General features: G+C 42.4%; 2 protein-coding genes across 3 annotated transcripts in view; one reads left to right on the forward strand and one right to left on the reverse strand.

The window, feature by feature from the left end:
- Window positions 1–19,576, forward strand: part of LOC146405651 (uncharacterized) — a 467,211-nt gene that overhangs the window by 20,512 nt on the left and 427,123 nt on the right. The gene's annotated exons all lie outside the window — the stretch shown is intronic.
- Window positions 10,352–19,576, reverse strand: part of ELL2 (elongation factor for RNA polymerase II 2) — a 72,408-nt gene continuing 63,183 nt past the window's right edge. The window contains exons 10-13 of one of the 2 annotated variants that reach the window (XR_014838391.1): window positions 16,645–16,816; window positions 14,405–14,449; window positions 13,929–14,314; window positions 10,352–13,824 (exon numbers count right to left, since the gene is read on the reverse strand). Coding sequence is in view for 1 of the 2 variants with exons in the window: in XM_003123796.6 (XP_003123844.2) it covers window positions 14,198–14,314; window positions 14,405–14,449; window positions 16,645–16,816 (334 nt within the window). In the remaining variant the exon portion in view is untranslated. Of the gene's footprint in view, window positions 14,315–14,404; window positions 14,450–16,644; window positions 16,817–19,576 lie in introns of both variants that reach the window. The other variant, XM_003123796.6, reaches the window with a different exon arrangement.

Below are 19,576 nucleotides of genomic sequence, written 5' to 3' on the forward strand. Positions count from 1 at the left end.
AGGAAAGGCACATGTATAACTGTGGAACTATTACATATGTCTGAGCCTGATTTTTCCCAATACCTCTCAATCAAACAATTATAAAGTGAATTATATGATGGATCTGCTTTAAGACTGTTGTTCTGAATGGCTTTATTATTCTCATTTATTGGCTTTATAATTATATTGTATACATTTATGAAAAAAAAGACAAAGGATGAACTGTAGTGTTTTTATTGAAGGACCATAACAGTCATGGTCAGTGAGTTAAAAAGATAATCTGGGGAGTTCCTGTTGTGGCGCAATGGTTAACGAATCTGACTAGGAACCATGAGGTTGTGGGTTCGATCCCTGACCTTGCTCAGTGGTTTAGGGATCCGGCATTGCCGTGAGCTGTGGTGTAGGTTGCAGACGTGGCTCGGATCCCGCATTGCTGTGGCTCTGGTGTAGCCCGGTGGCTGTAGCTCCGATTCAGCCCCTAGCCTGGGAACCTCCATATGCTGTGGGAAGTGGCCCTAGAAAAAAGGCGAAAAAGACAAAAAAAAAAAAAAAAAGATAATCTGGTGAAATTGATTTTTTGAGGGGTGCCCTTTACTGTTCTCTTCCCACTTAGGTAGACACAGTCTGGCTCTGATTAGAATTCTGGAGGAGGGGCCAGTTACCATAGTGGAGGAAGCCTGGGAGGGCCTTCAGTGATCTGTGGAATGGCCCCCACTCAAGGGTGCTGGTAGCAGAGAAGGGTTTTTTTTTTTTTTCTTTTAGGGCCACACCCAGGGCATCTGGAAATTCCAGGCTAGGGGTTGAATCGGAGCTAAAGCCGGATCTGACCCATACCACAGCTCACTGCAATGCTGGATCCTTAACCCACTGAGCAGGTCCAGGGATTAAACCTGTGTCTTCGTGGATCCTAGTCGAAATTGTTACCACTGAGCCACAATGGAAATTCCTGAGAAGGTGTTTTAGAGCAGATTGAGGTGTTTACCTGGTCGAGGAAGCCTGGGCAATGAGGAATACCTGGCCCAGAGCACAGGTCAGGGAATGAATATTTTTTACTTCCTGTCTAAAAGGGATTTACTACAGGAGTTCCCATCATGGAGCAGCAGAAATGAATCCAACTAGAAACCATGAGGTTGTAGGTTTGATCCCTGGCCTCCCTCCGTGCGTTAAGGATCCAGCACTGCTGTGAGCTGTGGTGTAGGTCACAGACGCGGCTCAGATCTGACTCTAGCTCCGTTTCGACCCCTAGCCTGGGAACCTCCATATGGTGTGGGTGCGGCTCTAGAAAGCAAAAAAAAAAAAAAAAGGGGGGGGGTGGGAGAGGGGTTACTTCAGTATCAGAGGAAAAACAATTTCAAGGAGGCCGAACTGACAGGAAGTGGGGTACAGTGGGGCAACAAGATATGCCTTCCTGTCCTAGCGCTGATACTACATGACCTGTGGCCTCTTGTCGGTGGGATGTCTCATCTTCATGCTGTGAAGGGTTTAAAGGGAGAATGGAGAACACTTGCAAAAATGCTCAGACAAGGCACAAAGCATTGTATATTATGAAGTTATCTTTAGGGAAATACCCACCTTGCCTCCCTACGTAGCCACATTGTCATTCTCAAAAGAGCTTTTCCCCAGCCTTTTGGCATCTTTGCCTCACCACTCTTGGTTTCCTGCTTGCCCACCAATTCCCTTGTTAGAGCCACACCACACAGATGACTTCCCTGGCTGCTGAAAACAGAGAGAATGGGTTGGCTGGTTTATTTTTTTTTTATTAAATTTTTTTTATTATAGTTGATTTACAAAGTTCTGCCAATTTCTGCTGTACAGCAGTGACCCGGTCATACATATATACACACTCTTCTTTTCACATTACCTTCCATCATGGTCTGTTATAAGAGATTGGATATAGTTCCCTGTGCTCTACAGCAGAATCTCATTGCTCATCCATTCTTCTCTTTTTTTTTTTTTTTTGGCTGCTCTGCAGCCTATGGAGCTCCCGGGCCAGGGATCAGATCCGAGCCGAGCTGTGAACTAAGTTGCAATTGCGGCAATGCTGGATCTTTAACCCACTGCGCCAGGCCGGGGATTGAACCCACGTCTCAGGACTCCCATGTCACTGTCGATCCTATGACACCACAGCGGGAGCTCCTGCTCATCCACTCTAAATGTAGTAGTTTACATCTATTAACCCCAAACTCCCAGTTCATCCCACTCCCTCATCTCTCTTGGCAACCACAAGTCTGCTTTCCATTGTCTGTGAGACTATTTCTGTTCTGTAGATAGGTTCATCTGTGCCATATTTTAGATTCCACAAATAAGTGATATATGCCATTTGTCTTTCTCTTTCTGACTTAGTAGGAGAATCTAGTTCCATCCATGTTGCTGTAAATGACATAATTTTGTTCTTTTTATGACTGAGTATTATTCCGCTGCATACAACATCTTCTTAATCCATTCATCTATGGATGGACATTTAGGTTGTTTCCATGTCTTGGTTATTGTGAATAGTGCTGCAGTGAACTTAAGGGTGCATGTATCTTTTTCAGTGAAGTTTTTTCTGGAGATATATGCCCATCAGTGGGATTGGTGGATCAAATGGTTGTTCTATGTTTAGTTTTCTCAGAAACCTCCATACTGTTTTCCATAGTGGTTGTATTAATTTACATTCTCACCAACAATGTAGGAGGCTTCCCTGGGTTGGCAGTTTTAATGGTAAAGATGTTTTCTTTTTCCCTCAGAGAAGCTGCTTCTGGCTGATAGGACTCTATCATGGTGGGTGAGACTTCTTGCTATAACTCCAGCCCCCTCCAGCAATGGAGGACACCTGCCAGTCCTGACTCCCTGTGAGCACCAGCCTCTGACCTCAGGGGAGACGGTGGGCTTGCTAATTCCTGGGGAAGGCAGTCTCTGTTCCTCCCCAGCCCAGACATTCCCATGTGAAAGCTCACAGACTGGTTTGGGGGTCACTGGCCACTAAACTGATATCTCTTTATTTTGAAAACTTTTCTCAGCACTCAGTAGCAATACGAGAAGGCCCTGGCGTTCCCATCGTGGTTCAGTGGTAACAAACCTGACTAGTATCCATGAGGACGTGGGTTTGATCCCTGGCCACACTGCATGGGTTAAGGATCCGTCATTGTCATGAGCTGTGGTGTAGGTCTCAGACGAGGCTCGGATTCCGCATTGCTGTGGCTGTGGTGTAGGCCAGCACCTACAGCCCTGATTCAACCCCTAGCCCAGGAACCTCCATATGCTGTGGGTATGGCCATAAAAAAGACCAAAAAAAAAAAAAAAAAGAGAGAGAGAGAGAGAAGGCCACTAGGAAAGAACCTCAAGTACCAAATGCAGGTAATTCACATTTTTGTTCCATGGTGCATTCCAGCACCTAGCTCAGTGCCTAGGTGCAGGTGAATATCTATTGGATGAATGCAGGAATGCTGTGACTGAGCCTGTATGACAGGGTTTAACATAGGATGCTTCCTGACAGCCGTGGTTGATGCCACAAGACAGTAGATGGCATCTCCCCCCACAGGATAAAGCTAGAGGCTGGGTGGTAGAGGAGGTTATCAGATAGCCTCAGCTTTGGGAGTTCCCCTGGTGGCTCAGCGGGTTAAGGATCTGTGGTTGTCATGGCTGTGGCTCAGGTAACTGCTCTGGTGCGGTTTTGATCCCTAATCCAGGAACTTCTGCCTGCCAGAGGCAGAGAAAAAAACAGAAAGAAAGAAAAAAGAAAAGAGAAGCAAGAAGGAAACCACACCTTCAGCTTTGTTCCCCATCACTCCTGGCTCTCGCTGGCACAAGGGGTTGAAGTTGAGATGCCAGCTGGTGTGGGAAATCAGAGGGCGTCTATGGGGAGTTGGGAGTGTTTCCTCTCATCATAGGCAAGTGGTGGCAGCTTCGTGGAGACTGCATAGATGCTGGCAAGGATGTGGGGAAAAGGAAATCTGGCGGTAGGAACGTAAATTGGTGCAGCTACTACAGAAAACAGTACGGCCGTTCCTCATACAGTTAAAAATAGAACCTACCTAGGATCCAGCAGTGCCACTCTTGGATGTTTATCCAAAAGAACTGAGATTAAGTTCTCAAAGAGGTACCTAAGCACCCCCCCCACACACACACCTCCAAGTTCACCGTAATACTTTTCACAATGGCTGAGATGTGGAAACCATCTGAACGTTCATTGACAAATGAATGGATGAAGAAAATGTGGTGTATAATACAGTGGAATACTATTCAGCTTTAAAAAAGAAATCCTTCCGTTTCTGAGAACATGAAAGCACCTGGAGGATGTTATGCTAAATGAAATAAGCCAGGCCGAGAAAGGCACATACAGTGTTTTCTCAATTATACATGGGCTCGAGATGGTCGAACTTACAGAAGCAGAGTGGAATGGTGATTACCAGGGGCTGGGGCTGAGGGGGGGGATGGGGAGATGATAGTCAAAGAGAACCAGGTTCAGTTATACCAGATAAGTAAGTTCTCCAGATCCACTGCATAGCATAGTGCCTATAGTTAATGCTATATTGTCGACTTAACATTTGCTAAGAGGATGGATCTTATGTATTCTTATCGCATGCGAGCACACACACACAAATAATGATAATAAACGGGGCATTGGGAGGTGATGGATATTTGTGGCTCTGATGGTTTTGCAAATGTGTATGTACACTTACCTTCAAACTCAATGGGTTGTACACAATTAATATGTACAGCTTTTTACATGCAATCATACTTCAGTAAAGTTTAAAAAAAAAAAAAGAGAAAAGGAAAACCTGACTTGTGACTCTGCAAGCTTAGGGGTTAGGGAACACAGAGGGGGCTGGTATCTGGTTCATGTCTGAACCCCCCTCCCCTGCCACCAAGCCCTGTAGCAGGGTGGAAGATGCACTTGGAAGTCACTGCACTTGCATAGGTAGCAGGCCCAAGTGCTTATGTTTGTTTGTGGCTGGGTTGGAAAGGTGATCAGAGACTAGATGGAACACCTCTAGATGGCATCTTGGCATGGATCTTTAAAAAGGGGCTCTAAGCAGTCAGCTTCCTACCTGGAGAGGTAGGGGGTGTGCTTTTGGAGGGCCAGCCATAGGAGATGCCCTGACAACTCCCTGAGAGGCAGGAGAGCTCACCAGGGCTCTGAGGCACTTGGGGACGGGCTCTGACAATGCCTAGGGGAAGCCAAGGCTGGTTTTGGAGTCACCATCAAATATGCCCTTCTGTCTCCCCGCTACCTTCTGTTCCTTCAACCCTGGGGATACTGACAGGTGGGAGGAGGGGAGGATGGCAAGAAGCACCTGGATTTCAGCCTAAAGCAGGTGCCTAAGCTGAAGAGGGGAGAAGCTTTAATTGTAAACACATTTGAGAGTTTTGTCCAATTGTACCAGATTAGACTCATTAGTTCCTGAAATGAGACCTATGCTAAAGGTAACCGCAGGACTTACCATCTAAGAGTATCTGCCCTGGAGGAATTATAAGACCTGCCAGAGATTTCACCTCTGGGGACAGAGAAACAGCCACCAAAAATGGGTTTGTGAGATTGCCCTACCCAGTCCTTCTAGTTGGATGCAACAGTCTCTATTTCATCACATAACCATGCTAGGTAGCTGTTATCCTCATTTGTTGGCGATGATGGAAGGGTGATTCAGGGGCTGAGGCTAATTGCCCTGGGTCACAGGCTGGTAAACCTCAGAACCAGGATTCCGTGTTGTGTTCTTTGCTCTCTACACCACAGAGCACTTTCAGCTTCACTTCCAGACCTGGCAAGTCTTGCCTGCAGGTCCCCAGTTCTCCGCTGGCCTTCTCACCATGTGTAAGCCAAATCAACTTTAACCAAAGAGGGGAAAGGAGAATATGTGCAGGTTAGCAGAAGGGAGGAGCTGTAATAGCTGATTCAGGTGAGAGCAGTGAGCGGTGAGAAGGGAAGAGCAGGTGGGGTGGTGCTAATTGGCTACGGCAGCAACAAAGACTTGTCAACAGGGGTGGAGAGGGGACGGGAGTGTGAGGGTAGACAGGAGGCGCTTTGCCAGCAGTCCCCAGTGCCCCCTTACAGCTGTTCTCAGCTGCAGAGTCTGTAGCTCAGGTGGCCACAAGAGCCCTGGAGATCCTCTTGGCACCCCCTTGACAAGGCTGACTTAAACCAACTCTCTCCCTTGGCTGAAGAAGGGAAAGCTTATAGGTGTAAGAGAGTCATTTTCACAGAAGACTTTTCCCCAAGCTTTATACCCCTAATGAACCGTGTCAACCCCTTCAGGTAACTAGAAGGCAAGAAGCAGTTGGACTTACAGACATGGCTCTTTAAAAAACTCTCCCCCATGAAAATAAGTAGAAGAGAACTAATAGGCTATTAAAGTGGAGCCTTAGTTTGGAACAAATGCATCAGCATGATATCTAGGTTACCAGTAGCTGTGATGTTAAGAGAAGCTAATGTGTTTGACTCACGCAAAAACCTCACAGGTTTTCAGTTCTGGGTGGCTGCTTGTTGGGTCAGATATATTGCGGAAAAACTCTCCAAGTTGAAATAAAAGATGGAATGAGGTAAATAGAAAAGGAACGAAAAAATACAGAACCCCCCTATAGGTGCCAGGCACCACTCTACCTGTACGTTATCTCAATAGCCCTCTGGGGCAGGTACTACCCTCTGGGGCAGGTGCGACTGTACTCATGGTGGGAAGGGAGGCTGGAGGGCTTTGTAAACTGGCCCAGGCTTCCCAGCCTGACTGTGTGCTCTCAGCCACAGGTGGGATGGCGCCTCATGTTTGGCACGCTCCCCCTCTTCCCCATCTCTGTGTAACTTTCCAGCAGTGGCTGCTGGGCTGTTCTCAGCGCCCCCCTAGGAATGGAGTGTAAGCTCCTAGGGTCTCACCCTGCTCTGTTGACTCTGGTTTTAGAAATCTTCATTTCATCATCTACTAAATGAAGACAGTTGTTTGTTCCAGGTTCCCTGCTAACTCAATCATTCCAGGAGTCCCAAAGTCCTTTGATTATCCTCAAAATATCTACTGCTTGGAAGGTTATGGAAGTGCTAAGCATAAAAAAATGGTCAATTAAAGTACACGTCCGGAGTTCCTGTCTTGGTGCAGCGGAAACGAATCTGACTGTGAACCATGAGGTTTCGGGTTTGGTCCTGGCCTTGCTCAGTGGGTTAAAAGATCCGGCATTGCCGTGAGCTGTGGTGTAGGTGGCAGATGTGGCTCCAATCTTGCGTTGCTCTGGCTGTGGTGTAGGCGGATAGCTGTAGCTCCAATTGGACCCCTAGCCTGGGAACTTCCATATGCCGCAGGTGAGCCCCCCAAAAGCAAAGCAAAACAAAACAAAAAAACTCTGGGAAGATAAAGGGGCAAGGTGCACAAACCTGAATGGTGTAGCAGAGGAGTCATCCAAATCCTCTGGCCACATGAATTTTAAATGACATATAGGAATAACCTACCTTGTTGACTCTTTCAAGAAATTATTTTTCAGCGCCTTCTATATGCCAGGCACTAGGCCAGAAGCTGGGGACAAACTAGCAAACAAGGCAGTCTTTACTTTCTTGGAATTTATTTAATTAGTAACACAATTAGCACTTATCTATAACTGCAATAAATGCTGCACAGGAGAAGTATAAGATGAAAGAGAACGTACACGAGGGTGACCTGAGTTTAGTCTGAGAGTCAGAGAATGCTTCCAGGAGGAAGCGATGTGTAAGGGGAGCCCTTAAGGGTGAGGAGGATTGAGCTAAGTGAGGAAGGGATGGAGCATAGACCTGGGGGTCCCAAGGGGACCCCAGGCAAGCACTGAGTAGGGCCCTGGGATAGGAGGAACAGGGGTTGCTGGAGAACCTGAAGGCAGGCCTGTTTGATGGGGTGGAGTGGGAGGAGCCCGAGATGAGCCTGGCTAGGTAGGTCATGCTGCCTTTCTATACCACAGTAAGGGATTCTGTAAGCCCACTGGGATCCATGCAGTGTAGAAAGACAGCCATTGCTTAGAAGGCCCAGCTTTAGCACTTAAACATTGTGGCTAGTTATATGGGCTCATTTTTAGGCAGCATTCTCCTATATTTCACAGATCAGACAAGGAATTCTACAGATGCCCAAATTGTCCCAAGTATCTAATTACAGTAAACACTAACCAGCCTGGCCGCCCCATTGAATTAAACAGGCAGGGGTTGTAAATAACACATCTCCACCGTCACACAGCAGGATCATCTGACCCCAACCTGCGAATTAAGCAATCATAAAGCCTCAGAGCCACCTACTGCCACTGCCAGCCTCCCGCACCAATCTCAGAAGGTAAAACCAGTGGGGCAGGTACAGGTAGGTCTAGCATTCAATAAAACAACCCCCAAATACTCCACCTTGAAACTTCAAGCCTCTCTCAACCTTTGGCCCCTCTGTAGTCAATCAGAGTTCACTCATTCTCACCTCGAAAAATCATGCTCCAATGAACACTCCCTATTGCACTCAGCCAGATGGCTGTTTTTGGAACTCCCAAGTTCTCTACAAACAGCAAATGAGCTTCTTCTATTCCCCAGTAACAAAGTATATTTCCACTATACACCTGAGAAAAGAAGTTGAGTTTAAAGACAAGTACAATGTCAAATGTCCAGTGGGGTGGGAGGGCCGCTGACACAATTCTCACCCAGGGAACCTCGTTCATCCGAGGCTCCTCATAAACTCAGCCAGAATCATGGCTGGCACTGACCATTCTGGGTTTTTAATACCAGTGCTTAATGGAGGTTTGCCTCCTTTCCTCTTCCATTAGTCCTTCAGAAGACTTGCAGGAGCTGTATGTTAAGGATCCAACTAGAATGTTATGTCTAATTCACAATGGATACCTCTTAGAGCTTTGGTCTGTTACTAAGACAGCCTTTTAATATGAAGAGAAAATGATGTGATTCCAAGACAGTAACCCTGCTTCTTCTCTTGACCTGCACCGCCCCCACCCCAATCTCCTCCCAAGAGTCTGCTGTTAAGACAGCACACATTCAGGAGTTCCTGTGGTGGCTCAGTGGTTAAAGAACCTGACTCGGACCCATGAGGATATGGGTTCGATCCCTGGCCTCGCTCAGCCAGTTAAGGATCCAGCATTGCTGTGAGCTGTGGTGTAGATCACAGACTCGGCTCAGATCTTGCATTGCTGTGGCTGTGGTGTAGGCTGGCAGCTGTAGTTCCGACTGGACCCCTAGCTTGGGAACTTCCATATGCCGCGGGTGCAGTCCTAAAGCCCCGCCCCCCCCGCCCCAAAAAAGAGAAGACAGCACACATTCAAAAATAAAGGAAACCTATCTTTTCTCAAAAGTATTTTGGCCTTCCTTCAAATTTATCATTTCTAACAAAATCAACTTATTGAGAATAATCCATTAGGTATCACCCCAATTCCCAGTTCTAGTCTCCTTTGAATCAAGATTTAGCCTCTGTGGTGTTACTGGAATTGTCACTTTGTGATGGTTACCCTAACTCTAAATAGGTACCAACATATGTGGGGCAGTTGAGGACAAAGTGGTTGATAACACAGATTCTGGAGGCAGGCTTCCCAGGCTCCACCATTTGCTAGCTGTGTGACAGGCAACTTCTCCAAGACTCAGTTTACTTGTCTATAAAATGGGGATAAGAAGTGCTACTTTCCTGGCCCGCTTGCCTCTCTCACAAGTATCCTAGCTTAATAAATCTATTTCTTGCCTATCACTTTGTCTTTCGCTGAATTCCTTCTGCACTGAGACACACACAAAGAACTGGAACTTCAGTAAGTCCAGACACCAGAACTAAACCCCCCCAACAAATGGATTTTTTTTTTTTTAAGCAAATGGAAGATGTTAATGAAGCATTTTTCATTCTGGAAAGGATCACCATCTTTGAAAAACAGTGAAAGCTTGCAGCTACTCTGATCCTTATCTGCGCCGTTTTTTTACTCATAAACTATAAAACCACCTCCTATTCTCTCCGGGGATGGGGGTGGGGTGGGGGCGCACACAGTCTTTAGGGCATTTGCCTGCTGTGACCCTCCTTTGCCTGGCAAAGCAATAAAGCTGTTTTTCCTCCTTCAAAATAAATTTAAAAATGGGGATAACAGGGTCGTGGTGAGGAGAAATGGGACAATACATACAAAGTGTGTGACTCACAGAAAACCCTCAATAAAAGGTAACTATGATTATTGTTCCCTGAGAAGATGTTGCTCCTGGAGGGCACGTCCTGTACCTGTAAAGCAGGCCAGGGGTCGTGGAGCAAACACCCTGTGCTCCCTCTTCCCACAGTCACCAGCAAGTAGTATCTCTGTCCCTGGCTGATCGTTTACATTAGGGCATCAGAGAGAACTCAGTTGTGGGTTTTTTTTTTGTTTTTTTTTTTTTTTTTTTTTTTTTTAAAGATAAAATTAAGAGCCTTGAAATGATACAAAGGAAAAACAAGTACCAGAATTGCAAAGTTAACATTTTTATTGAACTGAAATTGATGTAGAACAACATGGGCCACCATAGCTGCTGAGCTCAGTTAACAACTGAAAAGTCCCCGTGACATTTTACCTTCCTAACATGGTTTGGGTGGAACAGCTGAGAAACAGCGTATATTTTATGTATATGTATATATATGTATATATATACATACATATTTTTAAACACTTCAAAATATTTTGAAATGAGCCTCAGAGCCTTATTCAGTTTTCAGGTTACAAAGAGCATTGATAACATCTTCTGTTGCCTTCATTTAGTTGTGTCAGTTAATATCTTTTCCCAAAATGTCCCTCTCAAAGCGCTGGCTATACCTTTTCCCCATCCAGGACACAAGAAAAGGATTTAGTAACACTTAGGCAAGTCGTAACCTGTAAGAACTTCAAAAGTAGTAAAGGCAAAAACCACACATATGTGACTCCACACTCACACTCCCAGAAAGACAATGAGCTTGGCTGAAGAATTTCAGCCAAGTTCCAGAAGCAAAGGATGCACTAATGGAAGGGGTAAGGCAACCAAGCCGAGTGTTGGAACTGATGGACCATTTGTGTCTAAACCTCCTTTCAACATCTTGCTTCAAACAGGAAAATATACATTTGCTGTACAGAATAAGGTGAAATATTTTAAGGGAAAAGAAAACCTTTCTAAAGCTTAGAAGATAGGTTGGAAATGAAGGAAAATTAATACTGGATTTTGATAATCAATGCATGGATCAATGATATCAACTGACCACACCAATTACTTTTGTGAGAACAAGTACTGTAACTACTTAAGTACTGAAAATTAACCCCTCTAAAAATAACCAACAAGGTAGGACATGAAATCCTCACATAAAATAAAACCACATCTAGTTAATATTGTTTTTGGTTTATGTTAAACCAGCTGTTCATTCAATCTGGAGTTAAATTTATGGGTATTGGTAAAAAAAAAAAAAACCTTCAAGAGTGCTTCAGATTATTTTAATGAAATGTGATGAACAATTAAGAACAACTCATTTTTGACAATGCTAATTTACACTTACTATTTCTCTCTCAAAAACAAAACAAAAAACAAACACCTAAATAAATTCTACCAGAGTAACTGATACTAAGTGGCCACCCATTCCTGCAGCAGTTATTTGAGAGACTCTAAAAAACCTTGCAGTAGGAGATGAAGAATGATTATAAATATTTTAATAGGCTCATGCCCATTTTTCAAAAGAGATGCAGCCTCAGGTAATAGCAGATTCAGAGATTTACAGCTCTCATATTTGCAACTGACAGATACACATTTTGCAAGGATCTTCCCAGTGTACACAAGGAACATCTAAATTAAGGCTTTTTATAGGTAGGTGGTCAAGTCTATGGGTGTGCAATGCTGGATTTTCATAAAGCATCTCCAGCTTCCATTATTACCCAATTTGTAAACCAGAAGATGTGCTGATGTAGGTGGGTAGGAGCTCCAAGGGCTAAGAGCTAACCAACTGGAAGGCTTGGCTTGTTTGTAAACAAGTTCTGAAATAAGAGTTGGCAGTGAAACAATTGAGAGGGTGCCTCATATGATGTAGAGGGGGAAAGTGATTTGCACCTGCTGAAAGGGATGGGCTTTAAAAAAAAAGCCAGTAGTTCAATTTCACTTCAAGGCATGGAAATTTAGAGACCTAAAGGTTTAGTGTTACTTCCAAGCTAGTGGTTTTCACACTTTAGCTCGCAAAAGTCACTTTGGGGATTACTTACGAAAATGTAGATACGTGGGCCCTATCCCTAGAGATTCCAATTTGGGATATGCAAGTGGTGCAAGCACCTTGCTTTTGAGAAACACCACTCATAGCAAGTAGCAGCACACTAGCGATGATTAAAAGGCTGCGATGTCCAAGAAATGACACCAGTACCTATAGACAAGTTCCTCTGGAAATTCCACCATAATGATGTGAGGATCATATTTATCCTCAGTTAAGTGTCCTTTCCTATTTTGTTTTTCCAACTAAAAGTTTGAAATCAGTGAACACTTAATAATGATTGTACCAATTCTGAGGTAAAAGGAAGAGCACCAGGGATCTCAATGCCAAAAGAAAATCGAATTCCCTAGGAGGTCCATGCTACATAGAAATCAAATTTCTGTAGTAACGTTACAGAGTTCTAGGGCACTGGGTCTTGTTTCAGTCTTTTGAGATAGCATACTTTTACTGTATCATCTACTCTTTCCTGTTAATGTTTTAGAAGAACTCCAAAGGGAAAGTTTCATCCACATGCTGTCTCAGGTTTTCTAGATACCAACATTTTCTGGTTTACAGCGATACACAACAAAGTTATTTATTTATTTTTTTGGATGCTGGAGACAAACATCTTTATTTAAGATACCACCAAGATTTTGGCAAACATTTCAAAACATATTTGTAAACATAATGCTTCCCTTTTAAACTGGCAGCACTTGGAAAAAACAATACAACATGACAACACAACTTGAATCAACATTAGTTCAAAATCCTTATACTTATGACCACATAACTTATGTTCCCACATGATAAAACAAATGATAGTTTAAATCAACGTCAACAGATAAACTCCATGAAATGAAAGTTTGTGCTGTTTGATGAATCACAGTATGTTATGGTTAAATATATCCGCTCTTTTTTATACTCCTGGCACCCAGGATGAAAAAAAAATCTTTAAATATACATTTCATGTAGGTAATAGCTTCTTTGCATATCTCTCTTCAAAAAATACTTTATAGAAGTATATAAATAGGTTACCTACATGTTTAATTTTATAATTTTGCCCCAAAACTATAGATCTGTTTCATTTTCATAACATCAATTTTGCCCAACATTAATAAAGCTGACAAACTGTTGAAATGGAAATGCTTTTGTCTTCCACAATAGAAGTAGCAATTTGACAGAAAAAACAAAACAAAACAAAACAAACCCTACAGTAACACTCGTCAGTTGTTTCACCTGAGCGTTTGGCCTACTGAGAGTAGCAGCTTTTTTTCCTCCATGCACGCTCACACCCACACCACCTCTGCACACATACAGGTCGAGCACACGTTTTCAGACGCTGGTAGGCCACAGTGTGCTTCCCATTGCTCTCATCAAGTGGGAAGCAGTGTAGCTAATGATAAACCACACTAGGTACACAACTAGCAAACACCTTAAGGCAACCATTGCAATGGGGGGTTAACTTGCAGGGCGGATTTACTGTTCTAGATCAAGTCAGCCTATATACATATGTGTATATAGATCTATACACACACACACACATACTCATATACCTATTTCTTAACCCTCCAAAACAATGTTTTAATTTTTTTTTGTATTTTGTGCAAATTTCTAAATATTCTACCATTTAAGGCAAAGAGTTTGCATTAAGAAAGGTCAGAAAATAGGCTTATGTTTATCCAAAAGCATTTCACCTTGCACATGACTTTTTTTTCTTTTTTTTAAACACATAACTTAAGTGTGGACACTGGATCCCCCATATCTAAAAAAAAAAAAAAAAAAAAAAAAAAATCATTTCTAATGACAAACACAGTTTTTTAAGGAAAAAAAATTGATTTGAAGTATAGACACTGGATCTTCAATATCTTAAAAAAAAATTATTTCTATTGACAAACACAAGTCTTAAGGGGGAAAAGAGGACCAGAAAAAAGCAGCTTCAAAAATGCAAGGAAGCAAAGTAAAATAGAAAAAAAAAAAAAAACAAAAAACAAAACTCAAGTTTACTAATACTGAAACTTTCAACAGGCGAAGTTTCATGTTTTAGAATTTGAGAGCAACTCATTTGGAATTTTAAATAAATAAGCTTAAGTTTATTCACATCTTCTGGTCCAAGCAGAGTTCTAGTGCCATGACTCTGCTTGCTGTTGGTCAAATTCACCTATTAGTCTCTTGATGTGAGCCAGCTTGTTATGAAGATACTCGCACCTGTATTTTTCTTCATGGTAATTGGGACTAGACTGTGGAGAAAGAAACGGTGAGGAATTAGACTGAGGAGTTTATAACACTTCCCAAGTAAAGGTCAGAAAACCCACAGTGTTCGTACCTACCTGCTTTATCTTCTGATATTCCTGTAAGACTTCTTCATGAACATTCTACAAAATTAATAATTACAAATCAGAAAAGAACATTTGTTTTCTTGGCAACATCGCTAACGCACAACTGGCAAGGGGGTGGGAAATATTGATGATGCAAGTGTAAATTGGTACAGCCTTTAAGGAAGGCAATTTGGCACCTGCTATCAAAATAGCAAATGCAAAACTGACTCAGCACTTACACTTTTCTCTCAGATTTGCTTGTGCCTGAGTGAAATGACACATGTACAAGGTTACTTGCTGCAGCACTGTTTGTTAAGCAAAAGAAAGTAAACAATATCTAAATGTCCATTAATCTGTACAGAGGAATACTAAGAGGCCATTAAAAGCAGGGGGAGTGCCTTATGTGCTCAAATAAAAAAATTCTCTATGATATATACTTAGTGAAAAATGCAAACTCTGGAACAATTTATACAGTTTGATATCATTTGTTTATAAGGGAGAAATAGAACAGTATATTCTTAGAATTCTGAATGAAATCAGATAAATAATGTGTCCTACCTTAACTTACTGGAACACAAGACAGTGGTGCATCTTATTATTGACGATATCTTAAGACTCAATTAAATATATTTGTGAATTTGCTTGTGCATATACATCTTAAACTCACACAGACCTCTGAAAGAATATATTGGAAACCAGTAATACTGACGGCCTCTAGGAGAAAAATCAAGTGGTGGGGAAAAGAACTAACCCTCATGTACCATATAACCTGATATATTATGGATCTAAGCAGCTTCCCAACACTTATATTTATTCTACACAACTCTATATCACTTCATTTTATGGATGGTAATGTCGAGATTTTTTTTTTTTCTTTTTAGGGCCACACCTGCAGCTAGGGGTTGAATTAGAGCTGCAGCCGCTGGCCTATGCCATAGCCACACCAGATCTGAGCTGCATCTGTGACCTATGCTGAAGCTCACGGAACGCTGGATCCTTAACCCACTGAAATTTAACCCGAATCCTCATGGATACTAATTGGGTTCTTAACTTGCTGTACAACAGCGGGAACTCTCAGGATTTTGAGAATTTTGAGGCAAGTTAGGTAACTTGCCCAAGGTCATACAAGTGGAATAGAGCTGGGTATCAAATACAAGCATCTGGCTTTGAGGCCTGCTCCTAACCACTGAACAATCCTTAGAATTACATTTTAGTTTAAATATAATCATGGTACACTGACAAATAACTATGGAAGAAAAATAACACCCAAACTACCATATCACTGACCTCCCACACCCCCAACCACCAACTCTTCTAGCAAAGTCTTCTGCCCTAAGCAGCTGGTTTAAAAGGTTAAGGCCTACTAATAGAAGAAATAATGAAGCTCTCAGACAAAGATGCTCTCAGGTGGTTTTCCCCATCTTGGGAAAACCCACCCATTTTCTCATGTAGGCACCTGTGAGAGCCAGTGTGAGAAAATGCACCACGAGTGGTGGTGAAGGCACTGGAGGCACCCCTGGCAGCTGTGAAATGTGGCCAAGTTATTGTCCTACACAAGGAGGGAAATATCCATTTATGCCAATCCTTGGCTAGGAATTCTAAGATCATTCAGTGGACAGGTCAGGCCTCTACTGCTCTTTGTCAGCTGTAATAATATTACCAGTTACTGCAGGCAAGTGAAAAGAGATTAATACCCATTAATAAACATCAGTCTCTGCAATAGCTGGAAGCACCATGCTTTTCTTCACTTCAGCCCCAAACCTGTGTGGTATTAAGTCCCTTTATATTCTAGGCCAGATTGAAGTTTAAAAAAAAATTTTATTTGAAATAGTTTTGGGAAATAGCACGAGATCTAAGAGCTATAGTCTGAGTTGAATTGTTTAATGTAGTCAGATATTTCAATGAATCTCAAATCTAGCTTTTTCTTTCCTATTTAGTTGTCTACATTTTCTCAATATACAACATATTATGTTACAATAAGTATTCAAGTATGTATTATATACTTTATACATATTATACAAAAATACAGCTTTTTCCCCCCACTGGAGGAAATACAGGCTCATTGTGCTCACTTACTTTCAAGAACTATTTCAAATACTGATTTTCCTAGCTAATTTAAACGAAGGCCCAAAGCTGCAGAGAGGCTGATCTATGACTTGCTCTGAAGGATAGTAGGATGCTGGGGGATGGGCAGGGCAGAGAAAGGAAGGTAAAATATGAAAGTCAGTCCATCTAGGCACAAATGTGTTTACCTGATACTCTTTTGAGCCCGGAGAAAGGCGCTTTCGTTGTGCGTCCAGTTTGATAAATCTTCTAGCCACTGTCTCCATCCTGGCATGCAAGGCCCTGTACTCATCATACTCAGCATTGAAGTCATCCTTGTAATTCTGGCGTTGCTCATAGGAGACAATGGCAATATATTTTCTAATAAGAAAAAAGATAAATGGAGAGTAGCTACAGAATAAATGTAACGCATGAGTCTGAGATTTAAACCAAGTATTTAGAAACTATATCCATGCGTGTTTCCCTGTATTGAATGCACTGCTTGCTGCTTTATCACTCCTTCACAGAATTCGAAGTGAAATTATCCCACAGGAGAGCTTAAGAGCTTCAGTGAAGGAGAGTAAATGTGGATTAAAAAAAAAAAAAAATGGTGGCAATGAGGTTAAAGTGCAACCAGAAAATGACACAGATGTAGCTTCCTAAACCCTTCTCTACCCAAAATAATTTACTACCTCACTAGCGGTTGAGGCTAACCCATCTGTTACATGTCACATGGACACAGAAGGACTGGAGGGGTAACATGAAACCAGGAGAATGTCACACAGTCACTAAGTGCTGAAGGAGAAGCTCTCTCTAGACCTGCTGCTTTACGACTCTTTCAGCCTTTCACACCTGCTGCCAGCAAGGTGCCTCAGGCTTGTTCTTGTTCCTTCTGTCCCTTTCCTCCCATTTCTGACTAGGCAAACACATACAATACAAAAGGGGAATTGTTTTATCATTTAATAAAAATGAGGGGCCAGAAGAAAAAAGAAAAGGTAGATTTCTCTAGTTCTTTTCAAATACTTAATCATATTATGTCTAACAGAAAGCCGATTTTATACTGTTAGTTTAATGTTCTTAATAAAGAGGCCACATGTTTTATTTCAGGGTATGAATATCTCTGGTGAGTGAAGGCCATCCTCGCAGAGTGTCAGTTTATTCAGTGGTGGTAAAGAAATTAAAACATTTTAATATTAAAGTTAATATTTATTTGCGGATCTGGGTCTGGATCTTTGCACTCTGTGCTCGTGTCATGGAATGCAAAATTCCCTCGACTGAGATAAAGAGATTTCAAGGCAATTCGAGGCAGGTGGCAGGGGTGTCAGGTGCTCGGGGGGGGGGGGGGGGGGGCGGCAGACATGTATACTCTTCTCTGTGGGAAGACCTTGGGAACTCAGTCCTCTCCAAAATGTTTTGTTTTGTTTTGCTTAATTTTTTTTTTTTTGTTGTTGTTGTTGTTGCTGCTATTTCTTGGGCTGCTCCCGCGGCATATGGAGGTTCCCTGGCTAGGGGTTGAATCGGAGCTGTAGCCACCGGCCTACGCCAGAGCCACAGCAACGTGGGATCCGAGCCGCGTCTGCAACCTACACCACAGTTCACGGCAACGCCGGATCGTTAACCCACTGAGCAAGGGCAGGGACCGAACCCGCAACCTCCTGGTTCCTAGTCGGATTCGTTAACCACTGCGCCACGATGGGAACTCCTGTTTTGTTTAATTTTAATTTTATTTTAATTTATTTGCTTTTTAGGGCCTGGCATATGGAGATTCCCAGGCTAGGGGTCTAATCGGAGCTACAGCTGCCAGCCACAGCCACAGCCACAGCCACAGCAATGCCAGATCCAAGACAGTCTGCGACCTACACCACAGCTTACGGCAACGCCAGATCCTTAACCTGGATACTTAACCCACTGATCAAGGGCAGGGGTCGAACCTGCAACCTCATGGTTCCAAGTTGGATTTGTTTCCACTGCACCATGACGGGAACTTCCAGAATGGTTTTTAGACAGTTTTACTAGTTTTATTTCAAATGCAATAGCACTGATGCCCAGTTGGAAAAGGGAGAAAAGTAATGCAGTGAGCAATCTTAATATCCTCATTAAGATTTTTATTCATGCGGAGTTGGTGTGGAGGTTTAATTTTTTTTTTCTTTTCTTTTTTTTGTCTTTTTAGGGCCGAACCCATGGCATATGGAGGTTCCCAGGCTAGGGGTCTAATTGGAGCTGTTGCTGCTGGCCTACGCCTCAGCCACAGCAACGCTAGATCTGAGCCGCATCTTTGACCTACACCACAGCTCATGGCAACGCCAGATCCTTAACTCACTGAGCAAGGCCAGGGATCGAACCCGAAACCTCATGGTTCCTAGTTGGATTCATTTCCACTGTGCAACGGGAACTCTGAGGTTTAATTTTCTAAGTGTAATTGAGATGTTGGTGATAAGCATATGTAGGGAGAATGGCTAAACCAACGTGATGTGAAACTTGAGTTTAACTTATTATATAAAATATTTACCCTCCTTTCTCAAAATCACACCTGAGGCCACATACTCAATATTTTATTTATTAATTCCCTTAGGGAAAAGTACCAAACTGGCCAACAGTTATGTTGCTATTATAGAAAATTATTTGGTTATACTGGCATTTTAACAAAAAGCATTTCGCTATTTTTAACAAAAAATTGTTATGGTTCTGTAGTTGTCTCTTAAAGTGATGGAATAAAATGTTAAATAATTTGGATAATTTGCAACCACAAGTAACAGAACTATTCTTTAGGAATATTGTGGTTAATTATGAATTATTCAGAGGCTGATCATGAAAGGTTTTATAGTATGTCCTTTTGGTTTTCTTAAGAAACAAGTTGAAATTCTGTATTTTTAGTGATTTTTCTGAAAATTCATGCTTTCTCACCATTTTAAGAAAATTTGCAATATTTACATAGGATAGCTTTTGGTAAAATAAATTGCTTTTGCTTAAGTAAATTAAGCAAACGATCTTAGAAGAAATGTACTTTTGTGATTTTTAAAAGAGCTAAAAGTGACAAACACATAGAAATGCACTGAGGTGGAGATGCAGCAACCATCCATACATCAGTAAATTTAAAACAAGTTTTTAAATGCTGAATTAACTGCTGCAGTTGGCAAAACA

This window comes from Sus scrofa, chromosome 2 (assembly GCF_054392235.1).
Source record: "Sus scrofa isolate SSC_HxYL_T2T_F1_AM1 chromosome 2, Sscrofa_HxYL_maternal_Yorkshire_Landrace_v2.0, whole genome shotgun sequence".
Classification (NCBI taxonomy): domain Eukaryota; kingdom Metazoa; phylum Chordata; class Mammalia; order Artiodactyla; family Suidae; genus Sus; species Sus scrofa.